At 40.1% G+C, this 22,812-nt stretch overlaps 1 protein-coding gene across 1 annotated transcript in view; it reads left to right on the plus strand.

The window, feature by feature from the left end:
• Nucleotides 1–22,812, plus strand: part of PDLIM1 (PDZ and LIM domain 1) — a 52,567-nt gene that overhangs the window by 16,391 nt on the left and 13,364 nt on the right. The window contains exons 2-3 of the mRNA XM_075258249.1: nt 579–730; nt 14,489–14,573. Of these exons, the coding sequence (XP_075114350.1) occupies nt 579–730; nt 14,489–14,573 (237 nt within the window). The remainder of the gene's footprint in view (nt 1–578; nt 731–14,488; nt 14,574–22,812) is intronic.

The following is a 22,812-nucleotide window of genomic DNA, read 5'->3' on the forward strand; positions in this document are numbered from 1 at the left end:
AGTATATACATATTCTTACCACTAAATAGCAAAGGAACTGTTTTGTTAAAGGGAGTCTACCACCACCAAAACCACTCCTAAACCACTTCTATGCTGTTGTAGGGCTGGTTAGTGACATAGTGAACATAACCTTCTTCTAGCAAAGTGAAATCTTGCTGCTGAAAAAATTAACTTTCATTCCACATGCAAATAAGTTGTTCGGTGCAATCTGAGCGGGGCCACACTACATTGACATTGATCTACAGGGATCACAAAAGAAGATGGTGCTCCAAAAGGTATGAGCCTGCCTTGAGTGCACCAAACAGTTACATTTTATACAGAATAAAATAGAATTTCTCAGCATCAAGACCACAATCTGACACTGTTATGTCACTAGACCGAGGAAGTGGTTTAAAAGCCTATCTGGAGGTGGCAGAATTCCTTTAAGCCGAGGAACAGGTATAACCTCTTACATTACAGATGTACTTTTGGCTAAACTGTGAATGCATGTGTTATGGGACAAAGACGTAACCAATACCAGGCACCTCACCTGAGATTGAGATTTCCTATACAATGGATTTACATACAATATCTTTCAGGTGGCCCCAGGGAGTAAGAGCGCCTTGGCCGATCTATGTAGCGGAGACGTTGTGATCGCCATTGATGGGGAGAACACAGACGGGATGACTCACTTAGAAGCACAAAATAAAATCAAGACCTATGAGGATGAGCTCTGTCTCACAATAACCAGGTAAGACACAAAGGGACTTCATGAACTGCTTTCACTATAAAGTCATTGACATTTCCCTTAACCTGCCGACTTCTCGGCTCTCAGTCTGAGTGTTTTAGCCTCAGCTCATGTAAAAACTTGACTCTCTGTACATTCCTGTGGTCGCCTCCTCCATGACATGTGGGAGCACGATTTGTCAGGAGACCATTGCATATAAATGCAGGGAGCAGGAAAATCCTGAAGCTTTGCTTCAGGAAAGAAGGAGAGGCCATGAAATTGTGAAGGTTATTCCAACTGTATTTTAGGAATATTAATATCTGTATTCAGGGTCTGACAAAATGAGGAATCAATGGAATCTTGTTATATAAATGTATGGCTTTTATAGAAGTTAGACGCCATAAACTTCACAGAGTCATGTATGTTTTTTCAGTAGGGAAGGGGAGAAGGCACATGATGCCAGGGGTGTAGACATAGGGGGCGCAGTGGTCGCTAGTAGATACTAAACACTGAGGGGGCCTCAAAAGTCCCTTTGCCACAACACAATGGCACAAGACATGTAAGGGACCTATTATAGATTCTACATTGGGGCCACTGAGCTTTAAAGGGGTATGCCCACAAATATAGACATATACTGTGTAAATTCATTGACAAATATAATTCATCGGCAAATATAAATTATTTAAAATGTTGCAAGGTTTTAAAAATTTTCTTTAACCATGTTAGCGGTGACAGTCCTTTGTCTCGATAGGCTGCCTAAAGAGCTTACTAGGTACCAAAACTAACAGCTCTGGTTGCTTGGGAATGGTGGGGTATCCATGTATCCCCCACAGTAGCCATCAGGGGAGTGTTAATCACCCCCATAGACAATCAGTAGACAGTAGGATTAAGATTGTAATGTCTATTGATGGAGGAGACCTACCAGCACGTGTCTGCTTCCCTCTCTGCAGGTAGCAACCATAAGGATCGTAGCCACATGTTTTTTGTTTGTTTGTTTTTTCTATGGATAAAATGTTATATTCTGGCTAAATGAACAGTGTATTAGTTACATAGCAGTGTTAACCTGAAGTCCAGGGTATTCGTGAGCTGCAGGTCGCTCCCTCCCACCTGCTGCTGATTGACAGCTTTCTCCCTATGCACAGTAAGAAAGTAAAGAAATAAGAAAGACCTTTGAGATCCTGTTTCTATAAGGGCTCTGTCTGAATCTGTAACTTGTGACTAATACAGAGAAGATGCTGAGCCCACCACATTCTCCTCCGCCGGGTTAGTTACAGTGAATGCTCTGCACTTTCAGACCCTGTGGCTGTATCAAACCACATGAATGGAGAGTTTGGTTAACATGCTGTGGCCCATTGTCAGTCTGTAAGAAGCACTTTTCCTGTTGTTGCTATGGTTACATGCACTTCATAAACACTGGGTAATAGTTTCTATTGTAGTCGTGATCCCAGCCATGTGCTGTTTGTTCTGGGATTGTCAATGTTTCGGTGGAGCAAAAGAATTTTATTTATGAGTGTAACAAAGGTGTAACCTGCAATATGTGACTATGTACTGTATAGGAGCTAGAAACTACAGACGGGACTGTGCGGTTCTAGACCATAAGTGGTGTCTTATTATCGTCTTAGCGCCTTATTATTACAATTATCACTAAATAAGGAAATTCCTTGATCCTCCTTTAATATAAGTTAAAACCTGGGAAAAGTTTAATCTGATCAAAGACACCATACGTCTATGCCACACTTCCTTGCCATACTTCTATAGGACTTGTGTACCATACTTCTATACTATACTTCTATACCATACTTCTATAGGACTTGTGTGCCATACTTCTATACTATACTTCTATACCATACTTCTATAGGACTTGTGTGCAATACTTCTATACTATACTTCTATACCATACTTCTATAGGACTTGTGTGCAATACTTCTATACCATACTTCTATAGGACTTGTGTACCATACTTCTATACTATACTTCTATAGGACTTGTGTGCCATACTTCTATACTATACTTCTATACCATACTTCTATAGGACTTGTGTACCATACTTCTATACTATACTTCTATACCATACTTCTATAGGACATGTGTGCCATACTTCTATACTATACTTCTATAGGACTTGTGTGCCATACTTCTATACTATACTTCTATACCATACTTCTATAGGACTTGTGTACCATACTTCTATACTATACTTCTATACCATACTTCTATAGGACTTGTGTACCATACTTCTATACTATACTTCTATACCATACTTCTATAGGACTTGTGTACCATACTTCTATACTATACTTCTATACCATACTTCTATAGGACTTGTGTACCATACTTCTATACTATACTTCTATACCATACTTCTATAGGACATGTGTGCCATACTTCTATACTATACTTCTATAGGACTTGTGTGCCATACTTCTATACTATACTTCTATACCATACTTCTATAGGACTTGTGTACCATACTTCTATACTATACTTCTATACCATACTTCTATAGGACTTGTGTGCCATACTTCTATACTATACTTCTATACCATACTTCTATAGGACTTGTGTACCATACTTCTATACTATACTTCTATACCATACTTCTATAGGACATGTGTGCCATACTTCTATACTATACTTCTATAGGACTTGTGTGCCATACTTCTATACTATACTTCTATACCATACTTCTATAGGACTTGTGTACCATACTTCTATACTATACTTCTATACCATACTTCTATAGGACTTGTGTGCCATACTTCTGTACTATACTTCTATACCATACTTCTATAGGACTTGTGTGCAATACTTCTATACCATACTTCTATAGGACTTGTGTACCATACTTCTATACTATACTTCTATACCATACTTCTATAGGACTTGTGTACCATACTTCTATACTATACTTCTATACCATACTTCTATAGGACTTGTGTACCATACTTCTATACTATACTTCTATACCATACTTCTATAGGACTTGTGTACCATACTTCTATACTATACTTCTATACCATACTTCTATAGGACATGTGTGCCATACTTCTATACTATACTTCTATAGGACTTGTGTGCCATACTTCTATACTATACTTCTATACCATACTTCTATAGGACTTGTGTACCATACTTCTATACTATACTTCTATACCATACTTCTATAGGACTTGTGTGCCATACTTCTATACTATACTTCTATACCATACTTCTATAGGACTTGTGTACCATACTTCTATACTATACTTCTATACCATACTTCTATAGGACATGTGTGCCATACTTCTATACTATACTTCTATAGGACTTGTGTGCCATACTTCTATACTATACTTCTATACCATACTTCTATAGGACTTGTGTACCATACTTCTATACTATACTTCTATACCATACTTCTATAGGACTTGTGTGCCATACTTCTATACTATACTTCTATACCATACTTCTATAGGACTTGTGTGCAATACTTCTATACCATACTTCTATAGGACTTGTGTACCATACTTCTATACTATACTTCTATAGGACTTGTGTGCCATACTTCTATACTATACTTCTATACCATACTTCTATAGGACTTGTGTACCATACTTCTATACTATACTTCTATACCATACTTCTATAGGACATGTGTGCCATACTTCTATACTATACTTCTATAGGACTTGTGTGCAATACTTCTATACTATACTTCTATACCATACTTCTATAGGACTTGTGTGCAATACTTCTATACTATACTTCTATACCATACTTCTATAGGACTTGTGTGCCATACTTCTATACTATACTTCTATACCATACTTCTATAGGACTTGTGTGCAATACTTCTATACCATACTTCTATAGGACTTGTGTACCATACTTCTATACTATACTTCTATAGGACTTGTGTGCCATACTTCTATACTATACTTCTATACCATACTTCTATAGGACTTGTGTACCATACTTCTATACTATACTTCTATACCATACTTCTATAGGACATGTGTGCCATACTTCTATACTATACTTCTATAGGACTTGTGTGCCATACTTCTATACTATACTTCTATACCATACTTCTATAGGACTTGTGTACCATACTTCTATACTATACTTCTATACCATACTTCTATAGGACTTGTGTGCCATACTTCTATACTATACTTCTATACCATACTTCTATAGGACTTGTGTGCAATACTTCTATACCATACTTCTATAGGACTTGTGTACCATACTTCTATACTATACTTCTATAGGACTTGTGTGCCATACTTCTATACTATACTTCTATACCATACTTCTATAGGACTTGTGTACCATACTTCTATACTATACTTCTATACCATACTTCTATAGGACATGTGTGCCATACTTCTATACCATACTTCTATAGGACTTGTGTGCAATACTTCTATACTATACTTCTATACCATACTTCTATAGGACTTGTGTGCAATACTTCTATACCATACTTCTATAGGACTTGTGTACCATACTTCTATACTATACTTCTATAGGACTTGTGTGCCATACTTCTATACTATACTTCTATACCATACTTCTATAGGACTTGTGTACCATACTTCTATACTATACTTCTATACCATACTTCTATAGGACATGTGTGCCATACTTCTATACTATACTTCTATAGGACTTGTGTGCCATACTTCTATACTATACTTCTATACCATACTTCTATAGGACTTGTGTACCATACTTCTATACTATACTTCTATACCATACTTCTATAGGACTTGTGTACCATACTTCTATACTATACTTCTATACCATACTTCTATAGGACTTGTGTACCATACTTCTATACTATACTTCTATACCATACTTCTATAGGACTTGTGTACCATACTTCTATACTATACTTCTATACCATACTTCTATAGGACATGTGTGCCATACTTCTATACTATACTTCTATAGGACTTGTGTGCCATACTTCTATACTATACTTCTATACCATACTTCTATAGGACTTGTGTACCATACTTCTATACTATACTTCTATACCATACTTCTATAGGACTTGTGTGCCATACTTCTATACTATACTTCTATACCATACTTCTATAGGACTTGTGTACCATACTTCTATACTATACTTCTATACCATACTTCTATAGGACATGTGTGCCATACTTCTATACTATACTTCTATAGGACTTGTGTGCCATACTTCTATACTATACTTCTATACCATACTTCTATAGGACTTGTGTACCATACTTCTATACTATACTTCTATACCATACTTCTATAGGACTTGTGTGCCATACTTCTATACTATACTTCTATACCATACTTCTATAGGACTTGTGTGCAATACTTCTATACCATACTTCTATAGGACTTGTGTACCATACTTCTATACTATACTTCTATAGGACTTGTGTGCCATACTTCTATACTATACTTCTATACCATACTTCTATAGGACTTGTGTACCATACTTCTATACTATACTTCTATACCATACTTCTATAGGACATGTGTGCCATACTTCTATACTATACTTCTATAGGACTTGTGTGCCATACTTCTATACTATACTTCTATACCATACTTCTATAGGACTTGTGTACCATACTTCTATACTATACTTCTATACCATACTTCTATAGGACTTGTGTACCATACTTCTATACTATACTTCTATAGGACTTGTGTGCCATACTTCTATACTATACTTCTATACCATACTTCTATAGGACTTGTGTGCAATACTTCTATACCATACTTCTATAGGACTTGTGTGACATACTTCTATACTATACTTCTATACCATACTTCTATAGGACTTGTGTACCATACTTCTATACTATACTTCTATAGGACTTGTGTGCCATACTTCTATACTATACTTCTATACCATACTTCTATAGGACTTGTGTACCATACTTCTATACTATACTTCTATACCATACTTCTATAGGACTTGTGTGCCATACTTCTATACTATACTTCTATAGGACTTGTGTACCATACTTCTATACTATACTTCTATACCATACTTCTATAGGACATGTGTGCCATACTTCTATACCATACTTCTATAGGACTTGTGTACCATACTTCTATACTATACTTCTATAGGACTTGTGTGCCATACTTCTATACTATATTCTATACCATACTTCTATAGGACTTGTGTGCCATACTTCTATACTATACTTCTATACCATACTTCTATAGGACATGTGTGCCATACTTCTATACCATACTTCTATAGGACTTGTGTACCATACTTCTATACTATACTTCTATAGGACTTGTGTGCCATACTTCTATACTATACTTCTATAGGACTTGTGTGCCATACTTCTATACTATACTTCTATACCATACTTCTATAGGACTTGTGTGCTATACTTCTATACTATACTTCTATACCATACTTCTATAGGACATGTGTGCCATACTTCTATACTATACTTCTATAGGACATGTGTGCCATACTTCTATACCATACTTCTATAGGACATGTGTGCCATACTTCTATACTATACTTCTATAGGACTTGTGTGCCATACTTCTATACTATACTTCTATACTATACTTCTATAGGACATGTGTGCCATACTTCTATACTATACTTCTATAGGACATGTGTGCCATACTTCTATACCATACTTCTATAGGACATTTGTGCCATACTTCTATACCATACTTCTATAGGACATTTGTGCCATACTTCTATACTATACTTCTATAGGACTTGTGTGCCATACTTCTATACTATACTTCTATAGGACATGTGTGCCATACTTCTATACCATACTTCTATAGGACTTGTGTGCCATACTTCTATACTATACTTCTATACTATACTTCTATAGGACATGTGTGCCATACTTCTATACTATACTTCTATAGGACATGTGTGCCATACTTCTATACCATACTTCTATAGGACTTGTGTGCCATACTTCTATACTATACTTCTATACTATACTTCTATAGGACATGTGTGCCATACTTCTATACTATACTTCTATAGGACATGTGTGCCATACTTCTATACCATACTTCTATAGGACATTTGTGCCATACTTCTATACCATACTTCTATAGGACATTTGTGCCATACTTCTATACTATACTTCTATAGGACATGTGTGCCATACTTCTATACTATACTTCTATAGGACATGTGTGCCATACTTCTATACCATACTTCTATAGGACATTTGTGCCATACTTCTATACTATACTTCTATAGGACTTGTGTGCCATACTTCTATACCATACTTCTATAGGACATGTGTGCCATACTTCTATACTATACTTCTATAGGACTTGTGTGCCATACTTCTATACTATACTTCTATACCATACTTCTATAGGACATGTGTGCCATACTTCTATACCATACTTCTATAGGACTTGTGTACCATACTTCTATACTATACTTCTATAGGACTTGTGTGCCATACTTCTATACTATACTTCTATACCATACTTCTATAGGACTTGTGTGCCATACTTCTATACTATACTTCTATACCATACTTCTATAGGACTTGTGTGCCATACTTCTATACTATACTTCTATAGGACATGTGTGCCATACTTCTATACCATACTTCTATAGGACTTGTGTGCCATACTTCTATACTATACTTCTATACTATACTTCTATAGGACATGTGTGCCATACTTCTATACTATACTTCTATAGGACATGTGTGCCATACTTCTATACCATACTTCTATAGGACTTGTGTGCCATACTTCTATACTATACTTCTATACTATACTTCTATAGGACATGTGTGCCATACTTCTATACCATACTTCTATAGGACTTGTGTGCCATACTTCTATACTATACTTCTATACCATACTTCTATAGGACATGTGTGCAATACTTCTATACTATACTTCTATAGGACATGTGTGCCATACTTCTATACTATACTTCTATAGGACATGTGTGCCATACTTCTATACCATACTTCTATAGGACATGTGTGCCATACTTCTATACCATACTTCTATAGGACTTGTGTGCCATACTTCTATACTATACTTCTATACTATACTTCTATAGGACATGTGTGCCATACTTCTATACTATACTTCTATAGGACATGTGTGCCATACTTCTATACCATACTTCTATAGGACTTGTGTGCCATACTTCTATACTATACTTCTATACTATACTTCTATAGGACATGTGTGCCATACTTCTATACCATACTTCTATAGGACTTGTGTGCCATACTTCTATACTATACTTCTATACCATACTTCTATAGGACATGTGTGCAATACTTCTATACTATACTTCTATAGGACATGTGTGCCATACTTCTATACTATACTTCTATAGGACATGTGTGCCATACTTCTATACCATACTTCTATAGGACATGTGTGCCATACTTCTATACTATACTTCTATAGGACTTGTGTGCCATACTTCTATACTATACTTCTATACCATACTTCTATAGGACTTGTGTGCCATACTTCTATACTATACTTCTATACCATACTTCTATAGGACTTGTGTGCCATACTTCTATACTATACTTCTATACCATACTTCTATAGGACTTGTGTACCATACTTCTATACTATACTTCTATAGGACTTGTGTGCCATACTTCTATACTATACTTCTATACCATACTTCTATAGGACATGTGTGCCATACTTCTATACTATACTTCTATAGGACATGTGTAACGGAGCAAAAGTATACGTCTTCCTCCGGATGGTCTTTTGAATCAACACGGACGCAAGAGGTCGGGAGACAACAGCAATTTATTGTAATCCACAAAGTTAGTAGCCGGCGGCGGTCACATCAACCGTAATAACAATAAGTCCACAGAAGTCACAATCCAATGATAACTTTGGGTTCTTGGTCCTGTAACTAAGTCCTGGCTCTCTGCAGAGCTGTGCACAGGCCGGCTAACTCATACTAACTGCTAGCTATATCTATATACTAAACTGTTACTTCCTCTATCTGTGGGTGGGAAGGGCTGAGTCACAGATCCTTCCCCCCTCACCTATACCAAGGAGAGCAGACTCCCTGTCTCTTTTGAACAATGCACAGTCCAACATCTTCTTGGAGACACTGATCAGATTATCTCCACCCATTGTCCTCACTGGTCCTCACTAGTTAGAGGGATTTGCATACAATGTGCTAACACACTAGACCCGAATCAGCCAACTACACACTGATGTTTACAACAGGTTAGAGAATACATTCCACATGAAATATATATTACACATGGCCTATAGTATAGACTCTAACCATCCCGTGACAACCCCTCCCCCTCTCAAAACATGTGCATGACACAATTGGCCTACACAGGTAAATTGGGGAATGCACATCAGTCTCTATAGCTCATATGTCCTCCTGCCGGGATAACCCATCTGTGTTCTGGTGTTGGTTCCCTCGGCGGTGCTGAATGGTAAAGTTGTAGGGTTGAAGGGCTGGCATCTGTCAGAAAATCCGGTGGATCCATGTTGGCTTCTCCCTGAGCTTGGCTTCGGGTCACTGCTCCCACAAAGTGGCATTGTAGATTTCCAACATCGTTGCCTAACAGAACATCGGCCGGCAGCCCGCTCATCACACCAATTGTGCATCGTTTTGGTCCATAACCATAGTCGAGTTCCACGGTAGCTTTAGGAATACGTCTCCGAGTACCTCCTGCCAACTCGATAGAAATGCCAGGGCCCTCCTCTAGGGCCTCGGGTCGAACCACTCGGGGGTCCGCTACCGTTAGGAAAGCTCCCGAGTCCCGGAATCCAACAACTGTTCGGCCATCCAGTAGGACCTCCTGCAAGTGCTTCCGCTGAGGGTTTGCGGGATGTGTGGCAGAAGGCTGAATCCCATAGACCCCTGGAGGTGGAACAGATGGGTCATTCATGGAGTCATCTGGAAATGGGGCCAAACTTTCTGTCCTAGGGGTGGTTCCCAGGTAGTGAATAGGCCGGGATGCCACGGTGGCCCGTGCCCCCATGTTAACAGGGCAACTAGCTTGCAAATGTCCAGGCCGCCCGCACCCAAAACATCTGCGCTCTAGCATTCTTCCAGTAGGTCGTTGTCTAGGGACAGGGTTGTTCATAGCTGGAGGCCGATGGGCTGGGGCAGGGGTAGAGGGGGAATTGTAATCCTGAGGCCGGGCACGAAAGGTGGGTGGCTGGCTGAAGGGTGTCTGGCAGACTGTGGTAGTTTTCCGCTCCTCTGCAAACAACCTCTTCCACTGCGGCTTGATGGTCAGGCCCTCATCTGCAAGGGAAGCAGCTTGCTCCACTGTGGCTGGGTTCCGTTCCAGCACCCACTCACGGATCTCAGCGGGGCACTGGGAAAAGAACTGTTCCTTAAGTATGACTTGGAGGATCTTATCGACTGTGACAGCCTCCTCTCCTTCTAGCCAGCGCTTGCATGCTTGCTTCAACTTGTGGGCGAACATGTGGAAGGAGCTTCCCCCATTGTAAGACAAAGAGCGGAATTGAACTCGGTAGGTCTCTGGAGTGACTGCATAATACTTCTGCACCGCTCTTTTAATGGCCTCATAGTCCCGCTGATCACTAGGGTCCATGGCTCTGAGAGCTTCCGCAGCCCCATCTCGTAGGTGCCCCACCAGATACCGGACCCAATCCTTCTCTGGGACTTCCATCAGGTGGCACTGGTGTTCGAAGTCCTGAAAATATCCATCAACATCCCCAGCCGCTTCATCAAAGGTCTTGAAGTGTTTATGGGAGACATATGGTGGTTCTCTCACTGTTGGGCTGGGGGTCGGCGTTTGATTATAATTCCGCGTAGTTATCTCAGCCATTCGCATTTCATGCGCCATTCTTTCCTTTTCATGCGCCATTCTCTGTTCCTCCTTCTCCGTTTCCTGAGCCCTCTGTAATGCTCTACTCCTTTGCTCCGCAGTTGCTCCTAGCCCCAGCACTGCCAATTCCTCCTCATACAAAACAACCCATCTGCTCTTTTGGGTCTGTACCTGCCACTCCCGTATCTCTACTGTCTCCTGGGGGCAGCCCTCCTCATGGTCGCTTTGCAGGGTCATCTCCTCCAGTGCCTCGATCAGTTGATCTTTCGTTCTTCCCTGGTAACTCAGGTTTAGTTCCCGGGCCCTTACTTGTAGACTTGCCATAGTCCAGTTCCTGTATTCTGAGGTTGTGGCTCCATTAATCGCTGAGCTGCTGTAGTCCATCTCGCTGTCCGCTGTTGATCCCACCGCTGCCAACCAGTTGTAACGGAGCAAAAGTATACGTCTTCCTCCGGATGGTCTTTTGAATCAACACGGACGCAAGAGGTCGGGAGACAACAGCAATTTATTGTAATCCACAAAGTTAGTAGCCGGCGGCGGTCACATCAACCGTAATAACAATAAGTCCACAGAAGTCACAATCCAATGATAACTTTGGGTTCTTGGTCCTGTAACTAAGTCCTGGCTCTCTGCAGAGCTGTGCACAGGCCGGCTAACTCATACTAACTGCTAGCTATATCTATATACTAAACTGTTACTTCCTCTATCTGTGGGTGGGAAGGGCTGAGTCACAGATCCTTCCCCCCTCACCTATACCAAGGAGAGCAGACTCCCTGTCTCTTTTGAACAATGCACAGTCCAACATCTTCTTGGAGACACTGATCAGATTATCTCCACCCATTGTCCTCACTGGTCCTCACTAGTTAGAGGGATTTGCATACAATGTGCTAACACACTAGACCCGAATCAGCCAACTACACACTGATGTTTACAACAGGTTAGAGAATACATTCCACATGAAATATATATTACACATGGCCTATAGTATAGACTCTAACCATCCCGTGACAACATGTGTGCCATACTTCTATACCATACTTCTATAGGACTTGTGTGCCATACTTCTATACTATACTTCTATACTATACTTCTATAGGACATGTGTGCCATACTTCTATACCATACTTCTATAGGACTTGTGTGCCATACTTCTATACTATACTTCTATACTATACTTCTATAGGACATGTGTGCCATACTTCTATACCATACTTCTATAGGATTTGTGTGCCATACTTCTATACCATACTTCTATAGGACTTGTGTGCCATACTTCTATACCATACTTCTATAGGACTTGTATCTTTTGCATAATGCATATAAAGAATATGACTGGATAAAGAAATGACTGTAGACTTTAGGAGCCAGTTAGACCATTGCAAACCAGTTTATTAGCACTCTGATCACATTCTATACATATTGGCTAGAAAATCTCCAGCTGTGGATTTAAAGGGGTTGTCTGACTTTTATTGTTGGACAATGATAACTGAAGACGGTACTTGTCACTGCTTGGAGATGTTTGCGCGTGTCCAATGCTTTATACTGAAGGTGTCATTCACTTCTATACCAGCGGGTACAACTGATTCCAGAAAAAAATCCCAACATGGCTTCTTTTTGCCTTCTAAGTAGACCTCTGGAGAGGGTTTGGTAACACGATAGCTGAGTAGCTATTTATCTTCCAACTTTCTCTGGTAGTCCCATAGAAATGCATGGAGAGTCAGCATACCAGTTTGACCACTTCTCCATTCATATAAGGGTACAAAGCCCTCCTGTTCTTGATCCAGGGGGCTCCCTGCAGTCCGATCTCACCAATCTGGAATTTCTGCCTAATCCTGTGAATAGGGAAGATGTTGCCCTCGAAGCATAAACCGCTTGAGTTTTATAATCTGCTGTAAGACACCTCGCCAAGTGGTAACACCATGTCAATTCCTTCATAAATTTCTAGTTGTAAAAACAATGAATAGTTTCATGGGTCAACTGGTGTAAGACTAGGTTCACACCTGCGCCTGGTCTCCGCCTGGGGAATCGAATCCCCATTCTTCTTTAAAAATGAGGAGAGAGAGGTACTACAAGCAGCGCTTTTCTCTCTGCGTTTTCTGCCCTTTTCGGGCGGAAACCGGGAGGACCTCATTATAGCCTATGGGATCCATGGGTTTCCAAAGGTAACCACTTTTTTAAGCGGATTAGGTTTGCATTCGAGGAATCCCCAAATGGAAACTGAACGGAAACCTGAACACAGTTGTGAACTTAGCGTCAAGTATATTTGCTGCATTGCCCCCCATTATTGTCCACATTCCCCCCATTATATTATATATTCTCTCTTTCTCTTTTTCTTAAATATGTAGAGTCCTTTAAGATTTTTTTTTCTACTTATAACAGTAACAAATTTCATTTTTTTTCTCATGTAATTTTGGAAAGTGTCTGTTTATCACTTGGCACGAGACAGTATTTCAGTTATAAATAAATGGTTACACTGAGTAATATTTTTTCCTTTAGATTCCAAGACATCCTGTCATTTATCACTCTGGCCTATTTCTTGAATGTTAAGATTGGTATTTCAGTCTTCTCGTTCCCATTGCTTGCCATTCCTGGAAAGAAGCCTTGCTAGCGCTAAGGCTATGTTTACACTACCGTTATTAATGTCCATTGCTGTTATCTCTCATAGGATGACTGCACTGGACATAACTATAGAAGTTCAGATCAAATTTTTTACATCCATTTAAAGGATGCAAAAAGAGACGCAAACGGACGACAGTCTGTTTATATAGACTTCATTGTAAAAAAAAAAACACACAAAAAAAATCTGTTGATGACATTTATTTATTTGAATGACACAGAAAGATAGGTTTTGAGTCCATCCAAAAAATGGATTTTTGTTTTTGACATTGATCTCTATGTAAATGGATGACAATGCGTTTCAATCCAGCTTTTTACATCTGTTAAACTCATGTCATTTCTATCTACTTTCTTCTAGGACTGAGTCTAAAGTCTGGTCACCTCTTGTAACTGAAGAAGGCAAAACAAACCCATATAAGATGAATTTGGCAGCAAATCCTCAGGTATATCATTGTATTATTATCCCATTGTCGTGGTGGTTGAACAATTATTAACATTGGGCAGTGATAGGACAAGAGCGTGCTGGGATTTATAGTGCCATATTCTTTGCGGGCACAGTTCGGCGGTTTGTACTTGTGTAGTAAGTGAACCTGCTTCTTAAGGTTTATATGTAATACATTTCCTGCAGTGCTTGTTTTTTGTAGTAATCCATTCTGAAGCCATTGTAAACAGTGTAGTCCTTCCTGCAATGTTAATAGCTGCTGGAGCAAGAATATTTAGGCTTGTTAACAATGATGGATCCCTCACTTGAGTTGATGTATATACATATCCGTATAGCCGTGCGTCATGCTGTTTTGCATTGATTGTATATTTTCCTATCTAATGATAGTGTTTATATGAAGCGCAGCTGTGAATTGGTACAGTGTAAACTATGCGCTCATCTATATGCAGAAGATGGATGTTTTACAGTCCTCCGCACATCCTGATGACTAAACCAAAAGACTAGAGTTTACCCTTATCATTAGAGTATCGTAGACATGTGCACAATGCTGCTTGGTCCTGTCCTGAAGATTCTATGGATTCATATATGGACCTTATGGTGTTTTTCTGAGATGCCATATTCTACCCTTGAAGCAATGTTTCAAGGGAATTTATATGTCCATAATGTGACTTGTGATACCACATTTTGGCTCATCATTATTTCTCATAAAAAGTGCATGAAGTCTTAACAAATGAATGGAGCTCTGTATGTCTGTCCTGTAACCATTGTCTCACAAATCTGTAAACTTATAAGGGTAAGTATGCATGGTTTGGCTGATGCATGCCTCCAAAAACCCATCCGCCTGCCTGGGCAATGGCAGAGTTTCAGCTGCATGTTGTAGGCAGACTCTGTGCTCTTGACCTAATATAGTGAGAATAAATACACATATCATTCACCCTAATAAGTCTGTATGTAATGCGGAGACTGCTGGCATGTATTGTTATCACCTCATTACAATATAAATCCTTCATCTTGGACAAAAGCTGAATTAGTTACAACTTGTCGTGAGATACATTGCATGTATAGCACTACTGGATGGAATGGGATTGTTTACATGGTTTGGTGTTTATGCTAGTATTCACGTTGCAAGCATTTAACCTTTAATCATGTAATGTTAGTATGCTGAAGGAAATGCTATACATTAGTAGAGACGTTATACATCACTTCTGCAAAGATCATGGGGGAATTTATCAAGCCCTATAGTCCAGAATTCTGGCTTTAAAAAGTTCCAAAATCGTATGTTACACAAAAGGTTTGCTCTATTTGTACACAACGTAGAAGTAAAACTAATGAATGAAAGGTTTATTAAATGTGAATATTTATAGTAGAGATGAGCGAACAGTGTTCTATCGAACACATGTTCGATCGGATATCAGGGTGTTCGCCATGTTCGAATCGAATCGAACACCACGTGGTAAAGTGCGCCAAAATTCGATTCCCCTCCCACCTTCCCTGGCGCCTTTTTTGCACCAATAACAGCGCAGGGGAGGTGGGACAGGAACTACGACACTGGGGGCATTGAAAAAAATTGGAAAAAGTCATTGGCTGCCGAAATCAGGTGACCTCCATTTTAGACGAATAGTGGATTTCAAATCCGGGTCATATGAGAATGTGAACTTTGTGACTATGAGACAGGGATAGCTGTACAGGCAGGGATAGCTAGGGATAACCTTTATTTAGGGGGGAATGTTATTAAAAATAACTTTTTGGGGCTCTATCGGGTGTGTAATTGTGATTTTTGTGAGATAAACTTTTTCCCATAGGGATGCATTGGCCAGCGCTGATTGGCCGAATTCCGTACTCTGGCCAATCAGTGCTGGCCAATGCATTCTATTAACTTGATGAAGCAGAGTGTGCACAAGGGTTCAAGCGCACCCTCGGCTCTGATGTAGCAGAGCCGAGGCTGCACAAGGGTTCAAGCGCACCCTCGGCTCTGATGTAGGAGAGCCGAGGGTGCACTTGAACCCTTGTGCACCCTCAGCTCTGCTACATCAGAGCCGAGGGTGCGCTTGAACCCTTGTGCACACTCTGCTTCATCAAGCTAATAGAATGCATTGGCCAGCGCTGATTGGCCAATGTATTCTATTAGCCTGATGAAGTAGAGCTGAATGTGTGTGCTAAGCACACACATTCAGCTCTACTTCATCGGGCTAATAGAATGCATTGGCCAGCGCTGATTGGCCAGAGTACGGAACTCGACCAATCAGCGCTGGCTCTGCTGGAGGAGGCGGAGTCTAAGATCGCTCCACACCAGTCTCCATTCAGGTCCGACCTTAGACTCCGCCTCCTCCGGCAGAGCCAGCGCTGATTGGCCGAATTCCGTACTCTGGCCAATCAGCACTGGCTAATGCATTGTATTGGCTTGATGAAGCAGTGCTGAATGTGTGTGCTTAGCACACACATTCAGCTCTACTTCATCGGGCTAATAGAATGCATTGGCCAGCGCTGATTGGCCGAATTCCGTACTCTGGCCAATCAGCACTGGCTAATGCATTGTATTGGCTTGATGAAGCAGTGCTGAATGTGTGTGCTTAGCACACACATTCAGCTCTACTTCATCGGGCTAATAGAATGCATTGGCCAATCAGCGCTGGCCAATGCATTCTATTAGCGTGAACTGAGTTTGCACAGGGGTTCTAGTGCACCCTCGGCTCTGCTACATCAGATTGCTACATCTGATGTAGCAGTGCCGAGTGTGCATCAGATGTTTAGTTGAGCAAAACTGACTCAGCACTGCTAAGTCTGCATTCGCATAGGAATGCATTGGCCAGCCTTCGGCCAATCAGCGCTGGCTCTGCCGGAGGAGGCGGAGTCTAAGGTCGGACCTGAATGGAGACTGGTGTGGAGCGATCTTAGACTCCGCCTCCTCCAGCAGAGCCAGCGCTGATTGGTCGAGTTCCGTACTCTGGCCAATCAGCACTGGCCAATGCATTTCTATGGGGAAAAGTTAGCTTGCGAAAATCGCAAACTGACAGGGATTTCCATGAAATAAAGTGACTTTTATGCCCCCAGACATGCTTCCCCTGCTGTCCCAGTGTCATTCCAGGGTGTTGGTATCATTTCCTGGGGTGTCATAGTGGACTTGGTGACCCTCCAGACACGAATTTGGGTTTCCCCCTTAACGAGTTTATGTTCCCCATAGACTATAATGGGGTTCGAAACCCATTCGAACACTCGAACAGTGAGCGGCTGTTCGAATCGAATTTCGAACCTCGAACATTTTAGTGTTCGCTCATCTCTAATTTATAGAAAATCTATTTCTAATAGGAGGGATGGTGTAGAAAGTGAAGTAACATCTCAGAACAATTTTAGTCTCATTTAATAGAGCATGTGATTCTGGACCAAAATGTAATGAACATTAACTAAAAATGTTGCTGGTTTTCGCCTTAAAGTTCCTGCCGCTAGGTTTCTCCCTTCTAGCTAATTTGCAGGTCACTCCCTGTTACTAAGGAGTTTCTGTCCATAGATGCAAGATGATAGACAGGGAGGTTCTGTTCTGTGTTCACCCAGTGAATAAGAAGGGAGAGTCTGATTCTACTCACAGCTTCCACACACCTCTACAAACTGCTTCCTCTGTGCACAAGACTGAACATTCTACACATCTCATGGTTTACAATATAAGAAAAGTCTACTTATGTACTTACTATCTACTTCTGGCTGCTTGTGTGGTTATAGATGGAATATTATTCAGGTGGAAAGCTTTTCCTGTGTCAGGGATCTTTGTACTATATCTGCACCATACCTGCATGTATTTGCCCTATATTTGCAGTTCAGTGTTCCTGGATCTTATATTGTATACTCACTCGGGCTTGTTTTAGCTGTTTGTTTACTATTTTACAGTTACTCCTGGCAGAATTACATGTGAGACCAGTAATAGCAATAGTAATGGGTGAGACTGCTAAGGGAGAAATGTAAAATGTGCTGTAGACATAATGTGATTATTAGCCACAAAAATACTGATAGTACACCATGTATAATGGCTTGCTGAACCAGACTGCTTTAAAGATATGCCAGATACATCAAATATCATGGAACAATTGATAAATGAAGGAAAATGTATTTGATTCTGTAAATGTATTCTTATTAATATATTGCCCCCAAAGTTCTCATCAGTAGCAAGAAGTAAATTGTCCCTTCTATTTCTACCACAAAAGGTATGTTCACACAGGCAAGGGTCAGAAAGGGTACAATGTTGAATTTGGACAGTACCATTATATATTAGACCATGTGTGCCCTGCTAAAAAATCTGGGTATGAAATATGCAAATAATACCTTATTGGTGGAAAATAGGAAGGTGCTCTAGCACCACATTTAGGTAGATAGGTTTTTTCATAAATCCCAATTGTATAATCTGGGAATAGTAGCCAATGGTGCAGCCAGGCACCAGTGGTATATGATGGAGGATGTACATGTGGAAAACCCTGATCGACACCCTGATCAATGCGGGAGTGGATGTCTAGACTCCTTATCTATGTGTATTCAGAATACTGTCTGTATTTTGCCTTTTTTGATGGATATTTTATTAGTGAGTTCACAGGACTACGCATTGGTAGCCACCGATCCTTGCTGAGGAGGAGACAGAGGGGTGTCGGGGTCATGATTTTTATGTTATAATAGCTGATATGAAATCTTAGTTTCTTCCTGTTTTTGCTGCGTTTTGTAGGTAATTTCTAGAGAAGTAATTCTTACAGGCTTGTGTAGGAAACTGATGTAATCTGGTCTGCGTTCAAGAGAAATACATTACTATTTACATTAGTCTGTCGCCAAATCTAAACTTTTATGAGCTCATTTATAACGCTGATGACAAGGCCATTCTAGGATAACATTGACTTGTAATAAACACACATTGGATCCATTTTATACATGACATATGGAGAAAATTAATTACGCTCCAATATAGCAGGGCTAAATTTGTAATTTACCTTAGCATAGAGCTGCTCATGGACTTGGTTGGCTTGTACTTGATTTACTATTGGCCAAAGTTAAGTGACACTAACACATGTTGTCTCAAGTCTTTCCATTGCCAAAGAACAGTGTTCTTGTATGACAATACTTGGGATTAAAATGTCCACAGTGGTATGTGACCTTTTGGTAACTAAAATAGGCAGCCTCATTATTATTAGTGTGGTATTCACATCAAGTAATATGTCAAATATTAAAGGAAACTACTACTATATGTCACTAATAATATATAGACACTAAGGCTAGGTTCACACTTGCGGTGGGGAACCTGAACTACGAAGAGCCCACCTACTAAAACAACGGTTGCCCATGGACACCTACAGAATCCATAGACTATAATGGGGTCCATCGGGTTTGGGTTGTATTTTATACTGAAACTGTCAGAGAGAAAAGTTCACCATACAGGACGATTTTTGGCAAAGAAGACTCTGACGCAGGGGGAACTGGTTTCTATAATGGCTATGGCAGAATAATCATAAAGTACAGATTAATACTCCACTCGAGAGAAATAGCCGATGATCTGCATGTACAATATACTGAGGGGAATACGATTCAGTAAGCTGGAGCCTGGAAGATAAGTTTAAGGCCAAGGGCCCCACGTGGCGCAAACGCATAACAGATTGTCACTACTTAACAGGGTTAGAGAAAATCTTTAAAACGCTTCAAAATTTTTTCTTTTTTTCTTGCTATATGGGGCCTTAGCATTAAAGCCTCAAATCATATTTTCAGTATGTGATCTTACAGGGTCCGACATCCTGAACACAAACATATAATCAGGTACTGGAAGCTGCTAGAGGCCAGGCAGTTCATGCAGCACAGATCCTATATTTATTTTGCTTACTTGTATAGCGTCAACATATTCCACAGTTACCGTCCCATATATGGCTCACTACTAAATTCCCTGTCAGTATGTCTTTGGCGTGTAGGACAGAACCAGTGTACCTCGAGGAAACCAGACAATAGCTTTATGAATTTATGGCATATCATATGACATAAATGTGTGATAGATGCTGTTCTACCTTTGGAAGTCTTGATTTCTACAACTTCCATAGACTTCAATGGAGAAATTGGACTGAATGTATGGCGACTAGGGTTGAATTCCGATCCCGATCTTTTTAGGTGGTATCGAGGTCAGAGGTTATTTCCCACAATGCTTTGCTACTGGCCAAGCATTGTGGGAAAAGCTAACAATGTTAGTTAGGTCCCATAGGAATGAATGGATGCCGCTTAACCCCCTGCGCGCCGGCTGCGTCCATTCATTCTAATGGGAGACTAGCTAACATCTCTAGTAGCTAACACTTACCTGCAAAGTTAGTTAGTGTTACAGATCTAGGAAGAAGGCAGGGCTTGTGGCTTAGGAGAGTGTGAGCGGGTACTGGGAGGGGAGATGTGAGTGATGCAGTGGCAGCGCTTCTGTGCAGGTAAGTGGACACCATAGGGGGGACTAAGTAGCCAGAGGATTTTTTTTAATCACTACACAGCGTGGAGTCTAACAATTAAAGTGTTCAATTTTTAGATTCCATGCTGTGTAGTGAATAGGATTGTTTTTAAAATCCAATCTTTAATTATTAGAAAAAATCCCATTGACTTGCATTGGGATCGGAATTGGGATCGAGATCGGGTTTGAATGGAAAATGATCAGAAATCGGATTTTAAAAACGATCCTGAAATCTCACGATCGGCTCAACCCAAATGGAGACTTTAGCTGTGTCATGTCCATGAACGGACTCCTGACAGGTGAGGGTATCTGAGGTGGTATCTGCACTGATCAGGCATTTATGGCATAAGATGGGGATGTATACTTTGTGAACATCTTGACCAAATGGTGCCCTCTATTGCTGATATTGGAGTAGTGCAGTTGCATTTAAAAATCTCCTATATGGTACCTAGCCAGCCGACAGCCTTCATCGCCAGCCAGTACAGTACACAATAATGCTGCTTTTACTGGAGACTTGTTTTAAAGGTTTATTGGCGTGTCATTTCCTGTGAATTCTCCTGCCTAGAAGTTCAGCCAGAGGAAACGCTGCACTCGGTGCTCTCGTCATGTTGAGCTGTATTTGTCCTTGTTGATCTGTTTCCAGAGAGACATGATGTAATATAAGGGTGTGTCAGCTAGGTGTGATAAGAATGGAATAAGCGGCACAAGATATAACAGGACTATTGTTATATACACAGGAGCCACCATTACCTCATAGGCCAGGAATGTCAGGGGACTGCAATTTCCATACAAGGTGATTTAACACCTTCAGTGCCAGTCATGTAGTTTATTGTCTAAATGGCACAGGACATCTGTATTCCCATGCCAGACTTAAGGTTATGTTTTGTATAATAAAAAATATTATATGGTCAAAATTGATACAGAAAGTATATTGGAAAATTGTGTAACTTCTTATTCCACAATGAATACTTCATGTAGAAAGTAATTCCTAATGGCTTTATAACAACAAACATCTGGTTCATAATAACTTGCATCTATAGAGATCAATGGAGGTTATGTAGGAAGACAAACTATGCGTCATGATGTAGCCGAGGGTCTGAGATCATCATGTTAGGTTAGGTCATAATTTTGCTGATAGAGCCCATTTAAGGGACACCTCTACCAATTTTCTGGTGCAAACTGTTACATTTGGGACATGAAGCCCTCACCCTCTACAAATACGGGCGTGCATCAAAAACGGCAACTTTTATCTTACATTTTACACCAGATTCTAGCATGAAATGTATGATAAATTTTCCCCGTTTTTTTTTTTTTAATAAGATTTGTTTAGGAAATATTGCATCCAATTAATCAGATCAAGACGTCTGTCTTAAAGGGGTTGTCCAGTTTCAGACCAATATTAAGAGACTGTTATTGTTTGTATAATGAAAAATGATACAATTTTCCAATATACTTTCTGTACCAGTTCCTCACAGTTTTCTAGATGTTTGCCTGCTTGTCATCTCAATATGACTTACAGATGAACTGGGTTCCTCAAGCTGGTTTCCTCTATCCTAGTTTTGTAAAAGAGAAGGCATAATAACAAAATGTCATAATTTTATTACATGAGCTACAAAAATGTAATTCTGATGGGGCACAATATCCTTATTATTATAGCACCATACGGTACAAACACAAGTACAATAAACTAACTTAGTGACGTTATGACAACACTGAACTGCTTGAGCTCAGGAATTCATGTCTTCGTGTAGTGTAGGGCATATGTCCTCATGGGTATCCTGGAACAAGATTGGTCACACTG

Source organism: Leptodactylus fuscus, chromosome 10, assembly GCF_031893055.1.
Source record: "Leptodactylus fuscus isolate aLepFus1 chromosome 10, aLepFus1.hap2, whole genome shotgun sequence".
Taxonomy (NCBI): Eukaryota; Metazoa; Chordata; class Amphibia; order Anura; family Leptodactylidae; genus Leptodactylus; species Leptodactylus fuscus.